Source organism: Ursus maritimus, unplaced genomic scaffold (genome assembly GCF_017311325.1).
Source record: "Ursus maritimus isolate PB19 unplaced genomic scaffold, ASM1731132v1 scaffold_4, whole genome shotgun sequence".
Taxonomy (NCBI): domain Eukaryota; kingdom Metazoa; phylum Chordata; class Mammalia; order Carnivora; family Ursidae; genus Ursus; species Ursus maritimus.
Genome location: NW_024426552.1, coordinates 57,604,764 through 57,632,221, shown reverse-complemented (window position 1 = coordinate 57,632,221; position 27,458 = coordinate 57,604,764). Strand labels below are relative to the sequence as shown.

General features: G+C 42.4%; 1 protein-coding gene and 1 pseudogene across 3 annotated transcripts; one reads left to right on the top strand and one right to left on the bottom strand.

The window, feature by feature from the left end:
* Positions 1–3,487: 3,487 nt before the first annotated feature.
* Positions 3,488–27,404, bottom strand: QTRT2 (queuine tRNA-ribosyltransferase accessory subunit 2). Of its 3 annotated transcripts, XM_008708233.2 has the most exons (9): positions 27,279–27,404; positions 22,358–22,578; positions 21,546–21,601; positions 19,769–19,845; positions 18,008–18,220; positions 12,279–12,478; positions 9,716–9,867; positions 7,279–7,396; positions 3,488–5,038 (listed from the first exon to the last, which is right to left on the bottom strand). In XM_008708233.2, exons 2-9 carry the CDS (start codon positions 22,555–22,557, stop codon positions 4,807–4,809), a joined length of 1,248 nt encoding a protein of 415 aa, XP_008706455.1. In that variant the 5' UTR covers positions 22,558–22,578; positions 27,279–27,404; the 3' UTR covers positions 3,488–4,806. The 3 variants fall into 3 exon arrangements, with proteins under 3 accessions (XP_008706455.1, XP_008706456.1, XP_008706457.1); XM_008708234.2 differs by lacking the exons at positions 21,546–21,601; positions 22,358–22,578 and having other exon boundaries at positions 27,279–27,393; XM_008708235.2 differs by lacking the exons at positions 19,769–19,845; positions 21,546–21,601; positions 22,358–22,578 and having other exon boundaries at positions 27,279–27,390.
* On the top strand, positions 14,971–15,784 carry LOC103678808 (annotated as a pseudogene).
* Positions 27,405–27,458: the final 54 nt, after the last annotated feature.

Below are 27,458 nucleotides of genomic sequence, written 5' to 3'. Positions count from 1 at the left end.
AGGGAAAAGGACTAAATAAAAGGAAGTGACCCTAAGCTGTTAGGAAAGAGAAGACCATTAATAGCAACATCTTGATTTCATTAGGAGGCGAGCTGAAGCCATCCGAAACAGGCAGGGAACTAGGTGATAATAAGAGAAAATGTGTTTCTCAGACAAAGGAGCAGACAGCAGGGGACAGCGGCTCAGGGAAGGAGGCGACCATCAGGGAGAGTGTGCAGAGAGACGTGCTAATCCCTCTGAATCGTAGCAGCGTTTGAACTCCTTGGCAGCTTCAGCCTGGTCTCAAAGTGCATCATGAGGAAGGAGAACAAAAGAAAAGTTCACTCCGAGTTCCTCTTGTCAAAGCAGGGGAAATTGCTTTGAGGCCAGCACTAGGAGATGCTAATGGTAGAAAGTGAACCAAGTAAAAGAAGAAAAAAAATGTGCCAGGTCACTGGGAGCCTGCCTGGCGTAGGGCGAGATAAAACCACCACTGACAAGACATTCAGCCCAGGTCCCACCACGCACTGCTGTGCGAGTCACTTCTAACCAGTGCTCAGCTGGCTACAATCCGAAGAGAAGGCCTCGGCTGCTCCAAGAATGTTCGTTCACTTGACAAACCACAATTGAGCTCTCACTGCATCAGCCAGGACTATTGCTGTTAATGTTGGAGGTGCAGTAGGGGCCCTTATGTCCTGGTACCAACCGGTTTTGTGAGTCAGAAAGGATCACTGGAAAGTGAGTACCGGGAAATCACTGCTGACCCCGGAAGGGCACAGCTCAGCAGAAAATGGGGGAAGTGTAGGAGAGCCAAAGTGGTAACTGGAAAGAAACATGTGTCTGTTTCAAGTCCTGGAGAGGAAAGACCCACCGACGCCGGTCTTCCTTTCCCGGGCCTACCAGTTGTCCTCCATAAAATTGGCTAACAGGATGATGCATTTCTACCCTCTGAGCAGATTTAAAGTGGTGCTGGGAGTTCTCTGGGGAGCGTGCCATGGAGCTGGGACAACGTGGGGATATCTTAATGTGCGACTCTGTAACCAGCTGCAGGCACTAGAAACCAGAGGTGCTTTTTCTGTATGTTTCGATGAGTCACTGCGAAAACTTAAAATGCTAAAGATGTCACAAAGCTTTCCCTCCAAATTCTAAACCTGAAGCTGCAAACTCGGAGCACCTAGGTTTTGTTTGGCTAGCAGAGTATTTTTAAAAAATTGAACCAGGGTTTACAAAGTGTGAGATTTCTGAAAATCCAGATTTGGGGCTTTGCTGAGAGACTGGAAGATCGGACGGCACCGGCCCCACATCAGCAAGTGGTGAGAGGTGGGTAGCGACTGTCCCGTTTACATGAGGCACCTGCTCTCTGGTTGGACCATCTCTGCCACTCATCATGGTGACCATATAATTCGTCATCCAAACTAAGGCACTTTTGAAAGTAAAAGAGGGTGCTGTTTGTAATGATGCCTGGATGCACAGACACAAACCAGGGCTATTACGGGCAATGAGGATGTACAGTTACCCTAATTCACGTTGCTTATGCTGGGCTGGCTTTCCTTTTTTGTCCACTGTTCTTTGGGTTATGTGGTCATAAATCAGGGACTCTCCTGAGAAGGAAGGGAGAGAAAAGGTGTAAAGTGAGGATGAGACCTGAACATTGAAAAACAGGGAAAGAAACGAAAAAGAATATTAAAACAAATGCCAATTACACAAAACCTTCAGTTAAAGGCAGGGCCTGGCTTGTGGCTGGCTCAGCATGTGAGTTTGACCTTCCTGGCTCCTGCCCTCCGCAGCACTGCCAGTTTTAATAAGCTGTAATCCCACAGCTACGAGCGAGACTAATCAAACTGCAGAGAGCAGCCGGTTCCTAATCAGGAAGGCACAGGATCATCACTTAACTCGGGTTTCTCAGCGAGCTCCAAGCTGCCACGACAGAAAAAAACCATCCCGGATAAGATCGTTGCTTACACACTCCAATCTTGACCTTTTGATGGTCTTTGTTTGAAGTTTTTATTAAAATGCTTTAATTACACAAGTCTTCGGCTTAAAAAATATTTTAGAAGAATCTTTTCCCTTTACTCCCAGAGAAGAATAGAGTAGCGCTCCTCCAAGGCATTTAGGACACGTCAGATTCCCACGGAGTCCCTGAGTCAGCTTGAACTGACTGCAGACCCTAACCTTTCCACAGCGTTCAGGGTGGGATTATAGTCCTCAGACCGGGGGCGGGAGGAAGTGGGGGACGCGGAATGGCACCTCCTGTGGAGCACCTGCGGGGGCCAGCACGGGACGGGGGGCGAGCCAGGCCAGCGCCAGCCCTTCTCCATGGCAGGAGTGGGAGCCAGGCCACGCTGCAGTGAGGCTCCGGAAGCTCCCTGAGCCTCGGGGTCACGTGGCCCTTCTAGTTCTCTCCCTTCTCTTAGCCCCTTCAAGCCAGGGGCAAGTCACAAGAAGCTATTTAGTGCAATGCTTAACTGCACAGTTTTAGTCAGATGCAGCTGAAGTTTAACTTGGGAGCTGACCACTCAACCTTCCAGAAATTCCTGGTACACCCTCAGGCAGGCTACTCAGCCTTCCTGAAACCCAGTTCTTAACAGAGGAATAATAGCAACACCTCTTGCCATGCTCTAAGGGTCAAGATGTATGAAGAAAGCATTTACTCAGGTGCCTGATACTTTAAAAATGCTCTCCATAGGTTATGGTTATTATTATTTTTATTATGTGCTACCATGGCCTTAAGGCCCCTAATCATATAATTTAAACAACATATAATTTAAACAGATACATTGCTGAATCTCCTTGGATTCTGCATTTAGTGTGAGTGCACTTAAAACAAAGACCAGAGATGAAGTAAATGTAGAAAAAAATTCCTTTCCAATGGAGAACATTTCCAGTATCATGGAAATTTAATAGTTTGCTTAACAGACTCACTACTATTTACAGGAAATAAGATAGTATATTTTTTTAATTAAAAATGTTTATTGGCTATTGACTTTAATAGACTTACATTAATGGAAAAAAAACATTTTTTTCAAATGTGCTAATAAGAAAAAGACCCAGAAAAATGAACAATGCTGAGCAGAATATTCAGTGTTTTGAACATAAATAAAACTCATAAATTTTATATGGATTCTGGGATATTAATACTCCTCCAACAATGGATTTGGCATTGAACAGGAATATAAACATATGAGCAAGTCTAGTCCAATATATTTCAAAGTAAGCAGATCCTTGAGAGCAGAAAATCTTTCACAAATACCCTTGCGATTCATGGAGGAGAGATTATAGGAATGTCATGGACATTCTTAAACCAACAATAAAAGAAAAACATACAGATACCTAACACATAAAAGTATAGTAACAACATAATAATTTAAAACAATGTTCAGTAATGCCCACTGAAATGAAAAAATAGCAAAATATAGCCCAAGAATGTAAAACAAATATGTTCCACGCTCCTACAAAAACAAAGGCATTTTTTTGGTTTTCTTGGTTGTTTTTACAAAAACTGTGTGTGTATATATTCTTACAGAAAACATGACAAATGCAGAAAAGCCCAAAGGAAAAAAAAAAAAAATCACCTGTCACACCATCAACACGATTGGCACTCCTTTGGTGAAAGCAGAAAAAACTCATAGAATCAGAGATAATCCAGGAAGGCCTTCCCAGCCTCAGGATCTGCTGATGCCAATTCACCAACCACATCAAAAGTCACAGGCCAAACCTCTTCCTAGGCTCTCAACTATCTCCACTGTTACCTGATTCCCGGCACCACTGCATCTTTCACCAGGCCAACAGAGATCAGTAAACAAGGACACAAGATGGCTACGACAGTAATCTAAAACTTTTTGGTTCCCCAACGTTACAGCTAGCTAGAATCTTGGAAGTTCCTGTAGTCCTACCCCCATGCCTGTCCCTGTTTGCTGAGGAGCAAATAGGCATGGAGGCGCTAAGTGATTTGCCCGGTGTCACTGAGTAGAACTGAAACCCAGGCTTCCAATTGCCAGGCCGGGGCTCATCCTAGTGAACACATGGTGAATGAAACCCCAAGTGATGGGGCTACAGTTCCTATGTGGTTAGACTATGAATGAGCCTGAAGGGCAGACCACTGCGGATCTGCATCAGCAGACGAAAGCATCTAGCGAACTTTTGGCTCCTAACAGGCAACTGCATGGGCTCTCGGGAGACAAGTCACACGAAGATCATGTGGTCAAATGAAGGCGTGTGCCCTGGGCCAACTGATCCCAGGAGCAATGTGTGAGCCCCACATTCCATGAAGATGCAAGTCTAGTCAAGTCACAAGAGCCTTTCCTGACTGACTGCAGCGGTGAGGCGGCTTGGAAGGCAGAAGTGTCCAAGCGGCTCCTGAGAACGTGAGGATTAAAACTAGGAAACTCTTAAATCAGCCAGCTTCCTTTTGCAGTCAACAGTCACGTGTCTACAGAAGTCATGCTGCTCGTGACCCAGCATCTCTCTTCAAGCTCTGATCCAGCTCTGCGAACCCACACAACCTCATCAACCCGCTTCAGGGCTGTCCCTTCGCAGCTAAAGCTTTTGTCTTTGACTAAACGAAGCTCCACTGACTAGAAGAGTTAGCACGGAAATATTAAGGGTCATGGTTCGATTCTTTCTGATCAGTCGGGGTCACTTAAGTCTTTAGAAGAAATCTCTTTAGCCTCCAGTCGGCAGAGTTTGCTCAAACGTTCCTTATTTATGAGCAGACCTTATCCTCGAAGATAAATGATTAAAGCGAAGATCATTCCTTGTTCTCTTCTTCCCACATTCCAACAGCGGGACAGGCTCAGCGTGAAGAGTCAGACTCGCGGATGCCACGTCTCAAGATGCTTGCCTGCGGATCAGCTCCTTCAACTGTGCCAGTCTGTCGCTTTTTAGTGCTTCCCGGATGGAGTGGAAAAATCCAAAATAGTGTTCAAAGTTGTGCATCATGAGCAGGACCCCAGCCAACAGCTCGTTGGTCACCAGCAGATGGTGGATGTACGCACGAGTATGATTCTTACAGCAGTAACAGGAACACCCTCTCACAAGCGGATCAAAGTCCTCCTGGTACCTGAGAAAGGAAGTTACAATGCTAGTCCAGAAAGCGAGGAATACAAGACATCACAGCCTAGGCTATCTGTTCCGCTGGTACATAACCCATCATCAATAACCTGCCCGGCAAATGTAGTGCTGGGCACCTGCTTAGGATGACAATGTGGTGAGAAGTTAACCTAGAGCACGATAAGTCAGGAGACTCGGGAGTCTTCCCCGACAGACACAACCTCCTGGACTGAGCCTTACACAAGAGCATCAAGAGTCACGGGCTCACTCCCTCATGCCGAGCTTTCTTAGTCACACTGTAACGGCACACGATGACAGTAAATGCTGTTCTGATGCATGACACACTTCTCCCACTCGCCACCAAAACGAGTACAGAAGACACGGTACGACCTTCCACTTGCAGAGCTTTGCGTGTGTGTGTGTGTGTGTGTGTGTGTGTGGACTGCAGAGCACTTTGACATACACTGTTCTCACTTCATCTCTGCGACCACCGTTGAAGACAGGCATTTTTATTGTCATTTCCCAATGAAGGCTACTAAGGGGGTCGAAAGAAAGGGCTCCAGAGCTACCTGGCCTACGTTTAATGCCCGGCTCACAACTCACTTGGGCAAGGCACTTAACTTCCCTCTGTGTCTTTGTTTTCTCATCTGTAATGGTAATAAGTATAATAACAGCGTCTTACAAGATTTAAATGAGTTAATATAGCAAAGGATTCTCTCTCTCTGTCAAATAAATAAACAAAATCTTTAAAAAGGCAGGGAGGGGCGCCTGGGTGGCTCAGTCTGTTGGGCGTCTGCCTTCAGCTCGGGTCACGATCCCAGGGTTCTGGCATCGAGCCTCAGGTCCATCGTGCTCCCTGCTCAGTGGGGAGCCTGCTTCTCCCTCTCCCTCTGCCTGCTATTCCCCCTGCACTCTCTCTCTGTCAAATAAATGAACAAAATCTTAAAAAAAAAAACAAAGGATTTGGACACTGCTGGGCACATAATACGCACTATATATGTATTACTTTTTATCAGCTATTGAAAAGAAGTTAAGGGGCACCTGGCTGGCCCAGTCAGTAGAACATGCAACTCTCAATCTCAGGGTTGTGAGTTCAAGCTCCACACTGGGTGCGGAGCTTACTTTAAAAAAAAAAAAAAGGAAGTTAAATGACTTGACCAAGGTCACTAAGCCATGAGTAGTGCTAGATCTGAACTTTAAGTCTAGTGCTGACAATAAGAAAACTAAAATTTCCAGGGGCACCTGGATAGCGCAGTCGTTAAAGCGTCTGCCTTCGGCTCAGGGCGTGATCCTGGCGTCCCGGGATCGAGTCCCACATCGGGCTCCTCCGTTGGGAGCCTGCTTCTTCCTCTCCCGCTCCCCCTGCTGTGTTCCCTCTCTCTCTGGCTGTCTCTCTGTCACATAAATAAATAAAATCTTTAAAAAAGAAAAAAAAAAAAAGAAAACTAAAATTTCCAGTCAAATCTATAATGTGAGGGAAGTTTAGCAGTCACCCATTTATATTATCCCAGCATTTTAAAAACAGAAATGAATCTCCTTGGCTATTTTTCAAGATGTTGAATGTAGTAAACGTCACCATTTCGGACCTACAATCAAAAAGCCCCTATAGAATGCAGATTAGACCTAGGATTTTCACATTCTTTCATAAATTTTCAAGTCTGTACTATTCTTAGATAGATATAAATTAAGTCTGAATCCCTAGAATGTTCCTTTACATAAGCCCAGAAATACCGCAGCACTAAAGTGAGAATACCAAACTCACAGAAAAACCTCTCAGTGGTTCACTAATAATTACTACTTTGGGTCAAATACAAAGTTATAAGATCTCTTAGTTCATTCTCCACAGAGGGAAATATTTTAAGATTTATAACCTGTATATAACCAAGATGACTTAAGTTCCTTAGAATTGAAACACTTTGTTGTTTTTTATCTTGAAATCTTTATTTTGCTCTGATATTATTTAAAGTAAATGGAAAGAGTAAAAGACACCAGACAATGGATTTGGTCTAATCTTTCTGACGGCTCTCTAAAACAACAGTTATCTAGCCTTACTTTTCTGACAAAATAAAGTATACAAATTCATTTGCAGAAAAAAAGAGTTCTTCTGGAACTGAATTTAAGAAGACCCAAATAATATCCAACTATAAATATTTTATGAAGTCATAAACTGAAAAGGGAACAGTTACATAAACTTTTAAAAGAGACTGAAATTAAAAAGTCAGAAATCAAAATCTAAAAGAAAAACCTTACTTTTTTTCCTTCAGATTAATTTCAAATGATGTCATTTCTTGGTTGTAACTGGTCGTTTTAATTTTCTTTGTGTGAGCCACATATTTTATTTCTTCCTGTGTCCCATTTTGTTGTAATACTGAAGGACAAAACAATAAAAAGTCTTGAATGAAAATCAGATAAAGACTGGCCATTGGGAGATTATTTTAGTTACTATTTTATGCTCTTCGACCTTGTAATTCCACTCATAAGAATTTATCCTAAGGAAATGACACAAGAAAAGTAGTAATATGGACCAAGATGATCACTGACATATTCTCTATAATATCAAAACTTGGAGATTCAACAATGTCTAAGCAAACTATGGTTACAGGTACATAATATATAATCATACTGTCAAGGAGTGACTTTAAAAAAACAGCTGGGGAGAGTATGCGTGTGTTTGAGAGAGAGAGAGATAAATTTGTGTGTGTAGGGGCGCCTGGGTGGCTCAGTCGTTAAGCGTCTGCCTTCGGCTCAGGGCGTGATCCTGGCGTTCTGGGATCGAGGCCCGCATCAGGCTCTTCTGCTGGGAGCCTGCTTCTTCCTCTCCCACTCCCCCTGCCTGTGTTCCCTCTCTCGCTGGTTGTCTCTCTCTCTGTCAAATAAATAAATAAAATCTTAAAAGAAAAAAAAATTGTGTGTGTATATTAGAGTCATGTCGCATCATCATATACATGCGAATTAATCGTGTTTTGCAACTGCTTATGTTACAAATAGATTAAAAGTAGAATATGGTTTTAATTTATGTATTCTGTATCGGGACCCTAGCCTTCCAGGGAACTCAGATTATCCAGAACTAAATGGGGTCTTGAGTTGTGCCCCTGAACTCTAACAAAGAACATTCCTGGATATATAAGGGAAACACCAGTTACTATGCAAAGAGCCAGCTATCTTGAACAGGGGCAAATAGAGAAGCATTATTGGGGAGGAGTAGTAACAAACTCAGGGATGGCCAAGGAGAATGGACAGACAGTCCTAAGAAGGTAATTTTGTCCAGATCAAAGGAAAAAGAGAAGTGACCTGAGCATTGAGCAGCGGGCTGTTATAATTTTGCTGCCATGAATTTGCATGTTGACGTGGTAAACTACAATAATGCCCTGGCTTTCCGGAAAATCCTTATCACTGGGAGGAACTTTTATTAGTTCCTGTATTAGGCAACTTATTCCTTTGTAATTTTCACTTTGTAATTGACAAAAGTCTTTAATTTACTACATATACACACACACAAAGATGATTAATAATAACACTTTAATGGAAAACGTTCGAACTATTTCAGTTTTCCTAATCATAAAGAAACAGCTTTCTCTAGCCAAAAAGGAATTTGTTTGTTCCGGAGAACTCAATATCAGGTTCTTAAGTTCTGAATATTCATGGTACAGAATGACTACCAGTTACCCATGTACTTGTGGAAATAATTAAGCTTGTAAATGAACATATGTTTGTGGTATGCTTTTCCATCCATATACGTTATGTTCTAGTCAGTTAAAAGGACAGCAAAATTGACCTATATATAAGAACTTGACCAATCAGATTTATTTTGTTTCCAGAAGTAATTATATTTAGGTTAATAGTTAGGTTGATTTACAAAACTCTAACATCTTCTGGATGAAATGTTAATAACTTGTGGGGAATAAAATGAATCTTCAAGGAAGTCTCTGGCCCGAGTTAAATGTATGACCAGCGGTGACAGAGGAAGAGTTCAAAGGACAGCAGGAAGCAGGAAAGGAAATCACACCTGTGAAAGCCAGAGGGCACACCTGGCATGTAACATTCTCCAGAAAAACTGGGTAGATGCTCTAAGGGACCCCAGCCCAAAGCCCATATCCCAATTTTTTTTCTTCTGTCAGTCAAGTGTCAGACTCTGAAACTGATATTCTTGACTTCTGAGAAACTAAGAAATACAAGAAAATGGTGGTGCTTCAAAGCAATCTTAGCTTTCACATCTCTGTGTATTAAAAAAAAAAAAACAAAAAAAGGAAAAGTGACACTAGGATCAGAGGGGGTGAGAGATTCCCTGTATTTTGATAGCATGGGGTTTGTAAAAAGCAGACAAGAACTCCTTTGTGAAAAACTGAATTAACTTCTACTAAGTAGTTCAAAGGTTTTCTGTTCTTAGATTTTCATCACTATTCACTCTGGATGTTCTTTTTTCAGACTGTTAACAGAAGGGTTTTGTTTTTCTTGGTTCTGCTTACTCTAAGATCACCTCCTAATACTGAGCAGCTACGGGCACGGCACCAAGTACCCGGCTCTGCAGGCCGACGTGCCGGAGCACACAGGTAAGAAACAAATGTGGTAGTTTTATCAAACGCTGGCGTTACAGTACGCACGTATTTCTGGCTTGTGACTCAAGGCCAGTAATGGAGAAGAAATAGAAACTTGAGGGTAACACAGAGACTAACTTCAGAAGACTTACATGTCTCTTCAGGGTTCGGTTGGTAATCAAAGCTGAACGTCAGGGCACATCCCCGCTCTGTCACTTGATAAGGGAAAAAACTCTCAAATAAGTCCACTCCCCTTTCAATACACTCGAGCACCTCATCTGGCCGGCTGACTCCACAGATGAGCCTATGAAAACAACATTAAGAACAGTGACGTGAGGACAATGCCAGGAACGAAGTAAAGACTCTTTCCAGAAGGTGGTAAATGTAGTAATAATGAGGGCGCCCGGGTGGCTCAGTGGGTTAAGCATCTGATTTCGGCTCAGGTCATGATCCCAGGATCCTGGGATCGAGCCCCTCGTCAGACTCCACACTCAGCAGGGAGTCCTCTTCTCCCTCTCCCCACTCTTCCCTCTCGCCCCTCTCCCTGCTCATGTGCGCTCTAATAAATAAAATCTTTAAAAAAAATAAAAGTAATAATAATGAAACACACCAAACACAGTTGCATGGCAGGCAACAGATAATAAGATATGATAGAAGAACATAGGGCTTTGGCAGCAGAGAGAGCCGGGCTGGAATCCCAGCTCTGCCCTTTATTTACTTACTGTGCTACTTTGGGAAGGTTTCTTAACCATTCCAGGTTTTAGTTTTTTAATCTTAAAAATAAGAGTAGTAATACATACCTCACAGACTTGTTGTGAAGATTAAGGAGATATTTGAAAAAGCACATTGTGGAGTTTTGGGTCCCAAAGAGAAGTTCAATAAAGTTTAGTTTCCTTTCCCCACCCATGTCTTCTAAACAACCTCCCTAGTCTTCAACTTTGTATTTATAGCCTATCCATCCGCTACACAGATTTTTTTGAGGGTGCAAAGCTATGTCAACTATACGTCAATTTTTTAAAAAAATTGTTTTAAAGAGTGCAAAGCTGTGTGCTTTATTTCCCCCTCAAACACTTTCCATGTTTTAACTGTATTTTGCCTAGAATTCCTTTTTATAATTGGCTCAAGAAAGACATTTTTTATCTACTGTATTCTTCATAGGTTCATTTACAAAGCCACTCTTGCTCTCAGAATTTCAACTCGGCCCATACGGATCTGAGACTCTATTTGACTCTCTTTATTCTTCTTTTATTTTCTCCATTAATAAAAAGTCTGCATGGTGGAATGAGATGGTATTTTCAGAGGTAATTGATAAGGCATTCTGGGAGTGATCAGACCACTTCACCAGGTTTTGCCACTAAAGCAAGAGGGGGAGGTGCCCTAGATCACGGTTGGCTGGCTGGCTGCTATTTTTTATGTTTGTTTTTCTACCCATAGTCCCTTTTATGAACTGGCAGAGAAAAGCTTACCGACTCCCTGATTTCTAAGAGAAGTCCAAAAAAGGCTTATGTAATATTAAACAACCAGAACACTTAAATATATGCCGGTTTTCCTGAGTACAGTTTCCTTCAACTAACGTAATGTTTTAGAACTCCTCTCCAACTGAAGCTGGCATTTCTACGCATGTAAAAACAATCCCAGCTCTCAAATCCAGTAACAGACATCTGTGAGCACTTAGCTCAAAGAAGTCTAGAAAATGACTAGAAATACTAGTGCTGAATTGTTATCTGCACCGGAACGAAATCAGCACAGGATGCGGAGCAATGAACACAGACAGCTAGGTTCAAACTGTGAGGCAAGTGCTGCCCAGGGTGCTGGAAGTATCTTGCTCTGGCTGACGTTTCCAGGGTTGTATACGTATGGAAAAAGTCATCAGACTGTACGTAAGATTCACACACTTTATTGCAAGTTATACCTAGATTTTTTTAAAAATGGTAAAATTTACATATACTATATACCATCCAACAGCCCAAGGAGCATAAAAAGCAGCATCCTATAATCAAACCTCTTAATAGATCTGTAGGAAAAAAGCATGAATATTCATACCAAATTGGATGAAAGACTAAGGATTTAGAACAAAAAAGAGAAGGAAAAAAAAAGAAAAATGTGGTAGTCTAATAAGACATGAGCTGCACTCAGAACCTTGGGATTTTGAGCTTTGAATCTTGCAGATCGTTTCTCTACACTACTACATAGTGAATCCTGTGTTTATGGAAAGAACCAGCCCCATTAGTGTTGCCAGTCCTCTTGATTTTGAAGTGACTTAACTACCTGCCTCCAGTCTAAGAATTTCTTCAACGTCCTTATTATTACTACAGCCCACGTTCATTCTGCTAGGCACCCCACATCTGTCCTCAACTTTCCTTGATTAAGGCCAGAGTTCCTCATAATTTTCTACCTGTCCCCAGGCACCGTGTTATAATGAATAGAAAACAAAATCTGCATTTGGCACAAAAATGAGTAGAAACAGTACAACACTTGCCCTCACTTATATGGATCAAATAAACTAATTCACATGGCAATTGTCTTCCTCTAGTTCTGACATCAAAGGCACAACAGCCGTGATGGAAACTCCCCCCCCAGTCTGCCTCAGCCCAGAAAGGACATCATCAGTTCATCAAAAGACGTGCCCGTGTAGACACTGTGCGTAATACGGAACACCCGCACTCTGGCTCTGTGGCCCAGGAGGCGTGGTCTGCATCCCAACTGAACACTAGCCTTGGTTTGTCCTCCGGCAGCTCTGCAGTGACTGATGACAGCAAGTACAGTCTAGTTTCCAGGGTGGCCGGATTCCCTTGAAAGCCATCCAGAAGGAAGCCACCTACGGGTCGCTTGGCTGTCTCTCGTGCTGACCTCAGCCTCTCCTCCATCACGTCTCCACCTTCAATCACTCCGATGATGGTACTTTTCTGAAGGACCTAAAGGGAGAAAGGACTGAATGCTTTTAACTGTTTCCAGTAGTGGAGACCTTTGTTTAAATGGACATCACATGGAAGAGATCTCAGGGCAGCTTCTACAATTGAAGCATGAAAGGGGGATGGGGCTCCCTCCTCCCTGAGGACCTTTAGGGCCTCCAAAACACACAACTTGAAAGCCACCCAAATAGGTAAGAAAAGACTGAGGAAAACGGAGCAATCAATACATGCAGTCATGTTTGAGCTTAGGTTAAATTAGACACACACTGAGCAAGTATGAGAGGGGAAGGACAAAAGGATCAGTTTTCGTTCATTTAAATGACTATCCAGGCCTGCTTTAGGCTACCTCCAAGTCTCTCCGTTAGATTTAACTTTAAGAACTCTGTGGTTGGGATAACTGACTATCCGTTTGGAAAAAAATAAAACTACACCGCACACCATCCTGAAAAATAAATCCCACATGGCCCTCTAATCTAAACATACTAAAGAGTTATACAAGTCTCAAAAAGATATGTTCAAGTTTTTATAATCTTGGAGTAAGGAAGGCCTCCCTAAGCAAGCTAAAGCTTACCAGAAAAGGCTAACGTATTTGAGTACAAAACTTCTCTAGTGAAATACACTCTCAACAAAGGCAAAGGAGAGCTCACTGCTTATTGGAATAGACAAGTACTTACACCATAGAAAACCTCTAACAAATCTTCTATGGAAGTGACAACCCCATAGAAATCTGGGCAGATATGTGAATATGAACTTCAGAAAAGTAAATGTCAATGCCCTGTACACATATGGAGAGTAACTAACGCTCACCAGGAAGGAAATACAAATTGGAAACAGTTAGATACCACTTTTGCCCATCACTCTGACAAAATAGTTAAAAGACAGATAGCAACACTGTGGAGGTAAAAGTGTTAGAGAAATGACTTTCTCTGATAACTAGAGAGAGTAAAACTTAGTTCAGCTTCCTGGTAGGGGAAGTAGGCAACACTTTTCAAAATGCCAATGCTTTATCTTTATGTCCTAAATTCCACTTCTAAGAATCATTCCGACGAATATATTCATTCATATGCATTAAGGTATACTTAGAAAATGTTTACAATAAGTAAAACTGGAAACAACTTCAACAACTTCAACTTCTTTACATCAACAGAGTAAAGGCTTACATGAATTATGATACATTCATAATACGGCTTCCTACACAGGTGTTTTAAAAATACGGCAATATATGCACTGACAGAGAAAGAGTTTTGAGATATTGCTAAACAAAAACAAGCACATTTCTGAACATATGATCATACTCATGTAATTAAAACCCCATACAGTAATGCACATATGTAAAAACTATGTGTATGCAACTAAAAAATAAAAATGCAAATCAATAGTGGCTCTCTGGTAGAAGAGAGGAATGGGGAGAGAGTCTGGAATGCTGTGAAGAGAGAATTTTGCTTTTCAGTTTAAGCAGGAGGGACACAATCAGAAAGAACACTTGGGCCGCTGTGTGGAGAATGAATTAAGAGTGAGTATGGCTAAAGGCTACATAGGAGGCAAGTTTAGTAATTCAAGTGAAAAACGAAGAAGACCCAGGCTAAGGCAGTGGCAGTGGGTGAAGGGGAGGGACAGGATCCAAAACTTCATCAGAAGGTACGATCAACAAGAGTGTCTGGGTGGCTCAGTTGGTTAAGCATCTGCCTTGGACTCAGGTCGTGATCCCAGGGTCCTGGGACCGAGCCCCACACTGGGCTCCCCACTCAGTGGGGAGTCTGCATCTTCCCCTCCCACTGCCCCCCCCCCCCCCCCCCCGTACACACGGGCTCTCTCTCTCTCAAATAAATTAAAATCTTTAAAAGGAAAAAAAAAAGAAGTTGTAATCAACAAACGACCAATTAGTTGCCCACGGAGAGGATGAAAAGTCTAGGCTGACTCTTGGCTCCTGTTTTGGAAGTCCAGGGAGATGATGGGAAGAGCAAAGACAGAGAATCCTTGGAAGATAGTGGTCGGTGAGGCAAGAGGATCATTCTGTTTTGTGCATTCTGAGTTGGAGGTCATTAGCCACTGAGGACATGTGTGATACAAATGTGACTACCCAGGCTGGAACAGCGGACACCTGGCACACCGCTGCCACTCTCCACGGCAGACATGGCTGGCAGATGCTCTCTTCCTGCTGCACCCAGGCACAGCTCCAAGCACCTTGGGATGAAACCCATTTGCCATCCCTGGCCTAGGAAATATATGGAGAAGAAAAGAAAGCTGACACCAGAACCTTGGGGAGCTTCAGTATTCAAGGGCATTCAGCATAAGAAAATCTAGTGAGTAAAAAAGGAAGAAATCACAGGAAAAGGGAAAGATGTGTGCAGACATACAAAGCAGGTAGCTACACGGGCCTGCCCTTTTACGTGACTGTCACAGCCCTATCTAGGAAACCCCCGTTCGTGGACTAAGAAGTATAATCATCTAATTTATTGTCTAAAATGGAATACATGTGCTCTCTCCGCCAGCCACTCAAGATGCCAAAAGGAAAGAAGGCTAAGGGGAAGAAGGCGGCCCCGGCCCCTGCTGTCACGAAGAAGCAGGAGGCCAAGAAGGTGATCAATCCCCTGCCTGAGGAAAGGCCCAAGAATTCTGGCATTGGACAGGATATCCAGCCCAAAAGGGACCTCACCTGCTTTGTCCAATGGCCCTACTACATCCAGCTGCAGCGGCAAAGGGCTTTTCTCTATAAACGTCTGAAAGTACCTCCCGCAATTAACCAGTTCACCCAAGACCTTGGCCTTGCACCGCCAAACAACTACTCAACCACTTAAGCTGGCCCACAAATACAGACCAGAGACAAAGCAAGAGAAGAAGCAGAGATTATGGCCTGAGCTGAGAAGAAAGCAGCCAGCAAAGGGAATGTCTCCACTAAGATGCCGCCTGTCCTTCCAGCTGGGGTGAATGGTCACCACATTGGTGGGAAACAAGAAGGCTCAGCTGGTAGTGATCGCACATGCTGTGGATCCCATTCAGCTGACTGTCTTCAAGCCCGTGCTGTGTCATAATATGGGGGTTCCCTACTGCATTATCAAGGGGAAGGCCAGGCTGGAGTGTCTGGTCCACAGGAAGACCTGCACTGCTGTTGCAGTCACACAGGTTAACTTGGAAGACAAAGGAGCTCGGGCTAAGCTGCTAGAAGCTATTAGAACCAATTACAATGACAGATATGATGAGATCTGCTGCTATCACTGGGGAGACAGTGTCCCGGGTCCAAAGTCGGTGGTTCACATGGCCAAGCTGAAAAAGGCAGAGGCTAAAGAACTGGCCACCAAACTGGGCTAAGTGCGAGCCGTTGAATTTTCTGCACGTAAAAGTAATAAATAGTTCTCTTTCAAAAAAAAATATGGGACACGTGGAAGCGTAAAAGGGGACGCTACTAATAATCATATCAAGACAACAGCTATGATCACAGGGATAGAAAGAGGGACCACTACACAGCAGTAATGTGAAACGGTAAGGCTGACTAGCATGGAAGAGGGACTTGAGGCTCATCCTGCTGTTCTAATAATCATGCTGTCACACTCCCTGTCCTCCTTTCTACTCACGTAAACACTACTCATCCTACGAGGATAATTACTGGCTCAAAACAATTGCTAGTGAGCAACACTAACAATTAGGACCCACGGCAATGTCCCCACGCTGAACCCTTACTGCAGATACTGAGAGTTCCATTCAGCATGACAACTACGTTTCCTCTAATCATTTTATGTCTACTAACTTTATCAGCCAATTATGTTTTTTATTGGTACACTCAAAATAACAACGTTCCTCAACCTGAACGCACTTTGCCACAGTGGGACCTAACCACTGCCCAGGACTATTCCATGTAAGTGATCTCAACACAGAACTGTCCCCTCCAGTCGCACCTTCTCTTCTCTCACCAGCTCTGCTCTCTCCTAGTGACTGCATCCTTTCTCAGCTTCATTCACTCTCCTACCAGGATCTCGGATCCACTGCCACAGCGTCATCCTCCCCACCCCGTCATAACCAGCCACCACTAGCAAGCATTTACTGAGGGCTTACTTATGGCAGATATTCTGCTACACGACGGAGATACAAAAAGGACACTCAGAAATTGAGTTTAAGGAGGTCATAATCTAATAAAGACAAACACATAGAGAAATCATCGCACTACGATATGACTGGGGCTGTAACAGAGCCACATACAAATTAAAGGAGTGGCAAAGGATGAACAGAACTTCCTGGAAGGATCAGGGACAGTTCCCTAGAACGATGAATGGAATGAGCTGGATCTGGAAGCAAGAGAAGCAGTATGGCTGGAGATAAGGAAAAAAAGAAACAGTCTGGAAGGAAGTCCGCGTACAGCCTCAGCAGAATGGAACAGGGTAATACCTTAGGGAACTGCGGGTGACTCAGAAGGGCCACAGCCACAGGAGAAAGCAGTCGGCACTGAGCTGGTGGAGTTGGCGGAGGCCAGGTCACAGCAGCCTGCCCATGTCACGTAAGAGTTGAAACAGTCATTAAATTTTCTTAGGGAAGTGGATATGGGCTCCTATTTGTGTTTTATGAAGATCTCTCAGATAGCAGGGCTGAAGATGGATTGAATGGAAAGGAGAAGAGACAGAATAATTAAAAGGTAATGTCTACATAAGAAATGATGAGGTTATTATGCCTCAAGGTGGTGATAAGAAAGATGGGGAGGTGGGAGCAGATCCTAGATACATTTAGGGAGATGGAATCTAGAAGGAGCAAACAACTGGATATTAAATTGGGTATTAAGAGGAGGCTTGAATGTGGAATTTAAGAAACAAAACAGATGAACATAGGGGAAGGGAGGAAAAAATAAAGTAAGATGAAATCAGGGAGGGAGATAAAACATAAGGGACTCTTAACTATAGGAAACAAACTGAGGGTTGCTGGAGGGGAGATGGGGGATGGTGTAACTGAGTGATGGGCATTAAGGAGGGCATGTGATGTAATGAGCACTATGTATTATATGCAACTGATGAATCACTAAACTCTACCTCAGAAACTAGGAATACATTATATGTTAATTGATTTTAAATGAAGTTTTTTTAAAAAGGAGTCTTGAAAGACTCAAACATCTGGGTTGAGGACCTTGGTGGCTGCTATGAACTAAGAGAGGAAAAGAATAGGTTTGAGGAGATCAGATACTGAGTTTGAGGTGCATGTGAGGGATACTCTAGTAGAGCCCAGATGAAGTCCACTTTATATAATTCTGAAGCTGAGCAGAGTGAGCTTGATTACCCACGCAATTTCGGAATTACTCAGCAACTGAAACCCAGGGGAGGCTGCCCAGGGAAAACATCCAGAACGGGGTGAAAAGAGAGCCTAAGAATTCTAGACAGTTAGAATACTGATGGTTCAGGAAAAGAAAATAGGACAGTAAAAGGTACCAGGAAGTGAGAAGCAGAGAAGCAGGAGGAGGAGAAGAGAAAGCAGTAGTATGGAACGTCAGTAAGTATGGAACGTCAGTAAGCGAGAGTTTCCAACAGAAAGGAGTGGTGGGCAGTGCAGCCTTACCTCTGACTCTTCCTGCAGCCGTAGACAATTATCCAGGAATCGAAGCGACCGATCAACAGACTTTCTGGCTCTTTTCATGGAAGTTGCTTCCTCGAAAGATGCCTCTCCATCTGAGAGACACTGGAACCAGTCTGGCTGAAGGGCCTGCTGAATTGCCATGAACTTGGAAGCAGTCATTTCCACTCGTCCCCCAAGACCCCACACGGACACAGACTGCCATGGAACAAAATGATGAGGAATCAGCAAGAGTAAAATGCAAATCAAAAGGAAATAGTAAAATGATAAAGCAATACCGAATTTAATTCTTCTTTACAAATAGAGAGATGGTGTTATTTCATTATCTTAGACACGGTAGGTAGAAGCAGCTTCCTGTACTACATTCCAATTCTCCGAGCACCTTATAGCTCTTGGAGAATCCATCAGTGGCCACACAGCCAGCTTCTGAGCTAGCCCCCAAAATTCTTTGTTATACCTTTCCAGCCCAGTCTTCCATTCTCCGAGACCCCACCCCATGCATGGTGTCTTCCATCACACTGTTCCTTTTTGCTGAATGCCCTCCCCCTACTTCTTTGCCTGGTAAAAGACCATGCATCCTTCAAGACAAAGTTCAAATATCATCTACTCTATTGTGCCCCCAAAACTATCTAGGCATAATCCATCACTCACTCTTCTAAGCTCTTACAGCAATTTGTACTTATTTCTTTTATAGAAACGATAGTACTTATCGCACCATTGTATAGTTGTCCGACTAGAGTATCCCAATTCATGTTTGTGCCCCAAAAGCCTCGTCTAGGGCCTCACACATTATTGAAGGTTAGTAAGTGTCTACTGGATTGAGTTAGATACAGACATAAGGAAGTCAGACAGGACGTAAGCTTCTCTCTGTAATGTTCCTTCTTTGGTTACTCCTTCCCCTACCGTATCTTTCTTCTTAGAAGAGATTGACAAGGGCATAAATGGGGAAGCCACATAGAGTCTTTTTATTCTGGCCTAAGGCTTAAGAACACTGTTTAAATGAATCGTCTCTCCCTTACAAATGGGGTAGATAACAGAGGTAAAAATATTCACTTTTGGATTAAAATTACAAAATAAAAAAGTTTAAAGCAGAAGAATAATCTAAAATATTTATCTTAGGTAAGATTAATAGATATCATTGACATCAGTAAAGTGGGTGCAGGAAAAGCAGGTGCATTTGTAAAGCAGCAGCACATACGGAGGCCTCGCCAGCACGAAGTCCTCAATGTGCCATGTCTCAGGTGGAAACTTTTAACACAGTTCCTTTTGATACTGCTCTTCACTAGCTAAAATCTCTGGCTGTGCACCCAGCCTTTGCAAATGCTGTTCTAAAAGCAAGCAGGATTACACTGAGACTCCACTATATATAGTTATACATGTGATAACACTCATCAGCAACTTTCCTAGCACTTCCTGAGGTGGTTAAAACTGCAAATAAAGCACGGCATAAAAAAACTATTGCTTTCTACCATCATAGCAATTTCTTTTTTTGCCATGTACTTGACCCTCCTTCATCCCTAACAATGAAAATGCTGAGAATATATTCCTTACCTTAACCCCGTCTGCAGGCAGCCCTACTCTAATTCCTATAAACCACTCATCCCACTATATCCATTGACATAAGAAGGTATAAAGGGGTAGGGAAGGGGCTAGCATCCCAGGCAGTGGGATCTAGAACTGGAAGGATACAATAGGCTAACTTTCTGGGACAAAGCTGCAGCCTTAGAGGCCCTTCTGAGAACACACCTTGTTTGTTACGTAACCGGCTGGGCAGGGGCTGACTGGATCATGCAGGGAACAGTACAAGAGCGATTCTGGCATGCCTGTGTAAACATAAAACAGACTTCCTGAAAGCACTTACATCACCAATTACACTGTGTTGTAACAGACAGCAGCTTCATATGTGTACTGTGGATAAAGTAAGTATCTCCTGACGTAGTAAACTGTTCATACCCGATCTTAGAATTACAAGAGGCCCAGCAACATGAATGAAGAGATTACCTTTAAAACCTACTCATCTGAAAAAAGAATTAAAGGTTCACATCTAATGACTAATGAGTTACTACAAAGGAAAAGTGTATCTTAAAGTATGAAATACAATAAAAGTGTTTAGTGGCATTTTGACTCTACTTGATTCATTTTGAAGAAAAATAAAGTATCAAGTATGTTCATTCTAGGTACCATTCAAAGAACCTAGCTACTGGAAAGACAAAATGATATGGTCAAAAGGTAATCTCATTAGTAATAAAGCTATTCCACACCATGGCACCTAGGGGCAGAATTACAGGGAAGCTGCAGGATACTGAAAATGGATCGAATTCTCAGTAAGTTTCATTGACTCAAGATGACAATTTCTTAGGTTCTTTAGTCAAAAATATAGTCATATAAAAAAAATCAAAAAAACTGCTTACTAAACCATATGTGCTTAAATTTCCTATGCTACCCTACATTTTCATTAAGAAAAAAAAAAAAAAGGATTTCACTGAAAAGACCCAGAAAACAAAGCAAGCAAAAAATAAAAACAAAAAACGACCCTGCAGTTCACCACCTATTTTTCAATAATTTCTATTATTACAGTTATCTCTAGAAAGCTTTTTAAGCTATTTTCACTTAATTATATGCTTATATACTTTAAAGCTGGTTTTAAAATTGGATTCAGTCCAAGGAAAACATTACGTAAATCCCTCTACTTAAAAACAGGGCCTTGTGACCAACAAGTCACCATGCAATTCCCCACAGAAGCAGAGGACTGAATAACCAATGGAAACAGAATTTTCATTCACTTAGGTGAGTCTTAGATATTGGGAGAAAGTTCAGGAGAAAGTGGTCTACAGAAGAACGGATTCTCAAGCTGCTACTGCAAAGCTTTTCCTATAAACAAATGGACACATGCATCTGCATATAAAATCCTATTTCTGGAACAAAAGATAATATTAACATACCAGAATACAGCTATAGATAAACACTTCACCTTCTGCTTTATGTTTTAGGCTCAAACATGGCTAGACTGCTTTGGATCTTAGGTATGTCCCATGCAATCTCTTACTTCTGGGTCTTTGTTCTGTGCCTGGGATGTCTGCCCTCACCTGTCTACCACCACCACCGCACCCACCTCCGGACCTGGCTAAGTCCTCTTTTTCCTTGACTCAGATGAGATACCCCTTCTTCCTCCCTCTCTCAAGAATCCTTCCCTTAGTCTGACCTCTGTCCACATGAGCCCCACAGCAAGTTACGTGCTCCTCCCTCTGGGCTCTCCTGGTACATGTGCATATTCCTAATCCTGCAAACGTTGTCACTGCATCCTACTCGAATTACTTATTTATCTTTATTCCAGACAGGCTCTGTGTTCCACCGGGGAAGCAACTGTTCCTACTCATCTTTGAATCCCCAATGGGTAGTTCTTAGATGCCCAGTAAATGCTCATTAAATTAATAAATGTATGAATGAAAGATCAGTCAATAGCACCTCCAAACTTTTATATATTAATGTATCACAAGGCAACCACAAATAACTTAATCTTTACCTATAAACTTTCCAATCCCTTCCTTATATTCTGCTAACACTTCATGGTGTTCTGCCCTGTAAGCAAAACAGAAAAACACATAATAATGAATCATTCTACAGACACTCTATGCAACACTGAAACCCACTTCTCTGCACCCAAACAAGCTATGTGACGGTAAACGTAGTCTTGAACAACAAAATACACCATTATTCAAGAGTCCCGACTCATTAGGCTGTGTTCTTCAGCCAGAGTACAGGTCTTCCATTTACAAGTAGTTCTGTGAGAACAGAAACACAAAGATCAACTGCTTCCAAATGCCCGGATTTTCTTCCTCCCCTCTCCCCTTTAAAATCACTATTATTTGCAGAGTTATTTCATCATACAGCGGGTTCTTCAATTAAGCATGAAGTCAGTACGTACATTACATAAAATGCACTAATTCCATTAGTTTTGTTTTCATAACCTACAAGTACCTGTGCAGATACAGGGAAACATTTGAGGCTGGGGCATGAAGACTGCCTCTAGAGTCCAAGTTTAGTTCTCACAGAGCATTCCCTGCCCTATCACCTCTGGGAGTGGTGGCAATGAGGGCCACCATCCTGGCACAGTTGGATCAGAGGAAGAGTGAAGCAGCTCTGAAATGTAGGTCTGGCCTATGGCTTCCAGATTAGGGCCAGATGATGTCTAACACTTGACATCTCCTGAGTTCATTCTAAAAATCTGTAAATTTTGTGCATATAATCAAAAAAGTCTTTCTCTTTACTGCGCCTTATTAACTTATCTGAGCTGCTTCCAGAGTTGACACTTAAGTGATCGGGTCTAACACTTACAACGAGGACAGTGTAAGCTGAGCCATGGCAGGAAGCCCGTGGATGGTATGCAGTGTCTGATGGGTCAGGTGTGGGGCACAGCCGGTCTTGGTGTACAGAAGGCAGGCTGGAATGTCCATGGTGTGGTCCCCTGTTTTGCCCAGGCTTTTTATTTTTCCTAGGCGACAGCCATTAACTACCTTGGTAAGATTCAGCTTCATTCTAAGAGACTCCTCTAGGTCCTGATAAGAAAAGAACAGTCAATTCAGGAGCTCCATGACATCTAAAGGCTAAGCATTTTACAAAGAAAGTAACCTACATGATGATGAAGGACAACATGTTTATTCCTATTTCCAGTCTACAATTGTTTTAGATATCAGGAAAAAGGAAATGGGAGAAGACACAGAGAGAATAAGATAACTTTCCCCAAAGGCCCAGAGCAAAATGATGACATCAACCACATTTAAATTCAGTCGTTGAATTTTTGTCTGCACTGATGAAAATCAAACAAATGGAAGGACAGGAGTAAGGACTAATCACAGAAAGAGCCAAATACTAGCTTTCAGCCTTGAAAATGTATATAGAAGGTCACACTGCTTAGGCCATACTGATTACTGATTTGATCTATTTTTCCTATCTCCAATTTGAAAGAATACTAGGCAACATAGCAATTTCTCCCAATACGTTGTTAAGTAAAGAAAGCAGGTTCCAAAACAGCATTCTGGTGTTTATTAAACTATATGGAAAAACATACATCAAAATATAGAGATTATCTCTGAGAGGTGAGATTATTTTCCAATTTGTTCTTATATAGTGTCCAAATGGAAGTAAGAAACCACATAGAGAATCCATGAAATTCACAAGCAATTCTGTATTACTTTTTATCAGGGATCTTGGTGGACTAGCCCCTGGTCCTTTTATGTAGCAAGCCCTGGAGGCTGATCTTGTCCATACACCTAGCACAGATCCGCCCTCTTGTCCATACACCTAGCACAGATCCATCCACAGATCACCTGATGGACAGATCAGGCTCAAACAAATCAATCTTGAAGAAGGAACAACAAAATCAGAATGCACATTATTTAATCTGAGAACCAAAAAAGGAAGGAGGACCAATTACTGTATTCATGCCCTATAGGGTACCACACAGGAATCCAAATGCCATGTGAGCACCTTATCTGGAATAGGAAGGGTAAGTAATGATTAAATACGTAAAGATAACTGAAAGGAAACCCACTGGTTCTCTAATACAACCAAAGTCAGATACAACCAAAGTCAGATTCCCCTAGGTTAAACACAGGGACTCTCCAAGAGGGAAGCAGCAGCTAGATCTGGAAGCCCAGACTCTTGGCTTCCAAGACTTAGCTTTCTGTTGGGGACCTCTTAGACCTATGCTTGTGGAAGGTTATGAACACCTTCCAGGAGTCCCCATCTTCTAACAGAAGAGTTTCAAATGTGATTAATCATCCACTCAATTTTGAAAGCATTTTCTCTTATCTCCCTTTCCCACTGTTCCCTCAACTGAAGAAATAGACTTCTTCATTCTTTTTTTTTTTTTTTTAAGATTTTATTTATTTATTTGACAGAGAGAGAGACAGCCAGCGAGAGAGGGAACACAAGCAGGGGGAGTGGGAGAGGAAGAAGCAGGCTCCCAGCGGAGGAGCCTGATGCGGGGCTCGATCCCAGAACGCTGGGATCATGCCCTGAGCCGAAGGCAGATGCTTAACAACTGAGCCACCCAGGCACCCCGATTTCTTCATTCTTAACCCAAGGTCTGTCATTAGGTCCTTGGGAGCTCTAGAAGATACTGGCCACCATGTTCTTAGATGAGGAGATAGGTTCTCTTGTGATACAATGCACAAAAGTTTAATCCCCATATTTTTTTTTAAAGATTTTATTTATTCATTCGACAGAGACAGAGACAGCCAGAGAGAGAGGGAACACAAGCATGGGGAGTGGGAGAGAAAGAAGCAGGCTCATAGCAGAGGAGCCTGATGTGGGGCTCGATCCCATAAAGCTGGGATCACGCCCTGAGCCGAAGGCAGACGCTTAACCGCTGTGCCACCCAGGCGCCCCTAATCCCCATATTTTTAAAGATAAAATTCAAAATCCTCAGCTTAGTATACTGAACCCACTAGGTCAGCTAGAGAGGAATATCCACTTGGCTCTCTCTGCAGTGCAGGACTCTGATGCTATGTCCTCACATCCACTGTTTGGGCTTCTTAAGAGTCCCATCCTAATGATGATAAATCAACGTGTCACCAAAGAAAAAAGCAAACAAGGAAAAGTAGATGGCTGCATTTAAGAAAAAGTATTGTAACAGATAAACTGCTATTGTCAGTGATTCTCTGTATCATGAGAATGAATACAAATATTCATTTCATTCAAAAGTAGCTGGAAATCAACATTAAAAAAAAAATGCAACCTTGCCCAGAGTTAGAAGAACCACACTTCCCTTTCCCCATTCACCTTTCTGTTTATGGTAATTTTCATAAGTGCACCCATTTTCTAAGGGCTCAAATACGAGTTATTTATTACGGAGTAATGTAAACATAAATACACACAAATGCATACTCACTTACACGTTTTTTAAAAACTTGCTGTGGGAAGGATATAATCTAAACCAAGCAAATTTCTCAAGAAACAAACCATAAGTCTCCAAAATATCAATTGACTTTTATTTGCCTTCGTCATCACCCTCTCCCCTGTGGGTCACGCACCATAGGAATCTTCTAAGATCTGCGGTGTTACGCTTTTCAAAATATACATTCACACTTCACTTTTACAAACGGAGTTCCTGGGTAAGTCTTAAGGAAAAACCATTTTAAAAAACCACCTGGAAATGGTTCATGGAAAAAACTTTATCAATTTAAGGGCAAGTGATAAGCTGTCAATGGATGTATGCCTTCAGGAGGGCTAACAGATTCCCTGAACCTCTGGTAGCATTGTACCTGTCCTAACACTCCCAGCGCCACCATGCCCCGCCCCGCCTCCCCAGCATTCCCTCAGAAGAAGGCATTTCTAAATGTTTTTTAGATGAATTCTCTACAGACTGTCAAGACTGTAATATGTTAAGGGAAAAGAAGAAGCTTAGGTGAGCACATTTTTTGTGAAAGAAAAACTATACATATTTATAAACACACGCGTACACACACACACTACAATGTTTGTACATGCATAGAAAAAAGTCTGAAGGACTTCTAAACAATATGGTGCACTGAGCTGACTCAGAAAGACACAGAAATGATAGACTTTAAAATTCTAGAAAATAATAACAGAAGATGAGACAGAGACTATTCAGAGGTAGAATATTCGAAAATCCTTACCCTATTTGGGAGGGCGAGAGAGATAATGAATCATGTCCAACTGTTAAGTACGTGTGTCAAAAATCTTAAAGTAACCATTAAAAGATTAATGACAGAATGCATAATTTCTGAAACCGTTGGTGAGGGATGGGGGATGATAAAGAAAAACTGGTTAATACGATAAAAGGCAAGAAAGAGGAAAAGAGACCGAAAAGCACATCAAATATAGAAAATACAAAATAAGATGGTAGAAGTAAACCTAAATACGTCAGTGATCACAATATAAGTCAACAATTTCACATATTGACAATAGTAGCAACTAACATTTATTGGGCATTTAGTGTCTTTTACGTATTAACCCTAAAATGTATCATCATATCGACCTCGAAAGACAGATGCTATTATTAAGTGCATTTTACACATGAGAAAATGGAGGGTAATAGAGTCACTGTCTGCGAAGTGGCAGAGCCAGGACTTAAATCACGGAAGTCTGGCTTTAGAGGTTGTATTCTAATAGACCAATAGCCTATTAGAAGTCCCATCTTGTCCATACACATATGCAATATTTACATATTAACTGTAATGTTAAGACACAATTTTATAATCATATTTTCCATTTTGCTATAGTGTTGTTGCTATTCTTCTTGTTTCCCTTATTTTCCTTCTCTGCCTCTATCCATCCTCCCAGCCTCTACAACATTTCTCCATACTCATACAAACATTTAAACATACTCCTATATGGGAGGGGATTTTTTTTTTTAATTAAAAATGGAAACATACCACACTGTATGCACTTCCCTACAATTTGCTTTTTCCCAGGAGGAAATGGATATCTTTCCTGAAGAAGAGACACAGAACTTACTCTTTTAAAGTAACTACTTCATGATATTACATAAATTGGATGTGACACAATTTACTCAACCATCACCCTTCTGATGGACACTCAAGTTACAAAGCAGGTCCTATGATCTATGCAATAGGATGAAGACGCAAATTCCCTGATCTCATTTTCACCAACCTCAAGTCTAGTTTAGTTTATGTTTCCTGGCAAAGCGCTATGTTTACACTGATTTTTCTTCGTTACAACATTCCCAGATTTAGGTTGAGTAAATCCAGGGTCCACGTTATTAAAGTTTCCTCAGGTCATACAGCCACAAAGCTGGGTTCAAAGCTCCCACTGTAAACCACTACCCTGCTTTACAAACCCACGTATCCTAGAAAGTACTGCCTCCAGGAACATCTAAGTTCAGTCGATAAGGACGATTTTTCTTCACTCCATGGGCCCCCTCCACTGGCCTCAGACCTCGCGGAGCCCTTAGCTCAAGGATTGGAGATCGGCGCAACCCTCCTAAGTATCCTGTGCAGTCCAGAAAACACTTCCGGCTAAGAGCCTGATTCTTGGGCAGAGGCTGGTGGAGAGGAGGCCCTTCTCTCTCTGAGATGCAGTGAAGCTTACACGATTTGGGAGAATTTGGACTTAGAGAAGCCAAGATCGACCAGGAGAGCCAGAAAAGGGAAAGAGAAACATGTCACGAGTACAACTACTGTTACTGCAACACAACGAGTACGCGTCTGGGCGCGACGCAACTCATCCACCCGTGGTAGCCCGCATTCTAACAGGAAAAGGGGGCACTTACCTGCACACCTCGCAACTTCTTTTGGCCTAGAGACCCCTCAAACTCCTCGTAGTTCGCTACCACGTGTCCGGCTTACAGAATTCTCGGCCCCCTAAACCACCGCCTCCGCTGCAGAGCCAATCAGGGAGCACTGCGTCATCACAGGGCGCCAGCAATAGGCAAGGTAATATCAAAGCGAGC

Bases quoted from the DNA above. Each gene is read 5' to 3' on its own strand.
- QTRT2 (XM_008708233.2), bottom strand. From the start codon at position 22,557: ATGAAGCTGAATCTTACCAAGGTAGTTAATGGCTGTCGCCTAGGAAAA. The intron at 12,479-18,007 runs GTAAGGCTGCAC...TTCTCCCTTTAG, and splicing joins GGCTGCAGGAAGAGTCAGAG to GTCCTTCAGAAAAGTACCAT. The intron at 7,397-9,715 runs GTAAGTCTTCTG...TTTGTCCTTCAG, and splicing joins ACCGAACCCTGAAGAGACAT to TATTACAACAAAATGGGACA.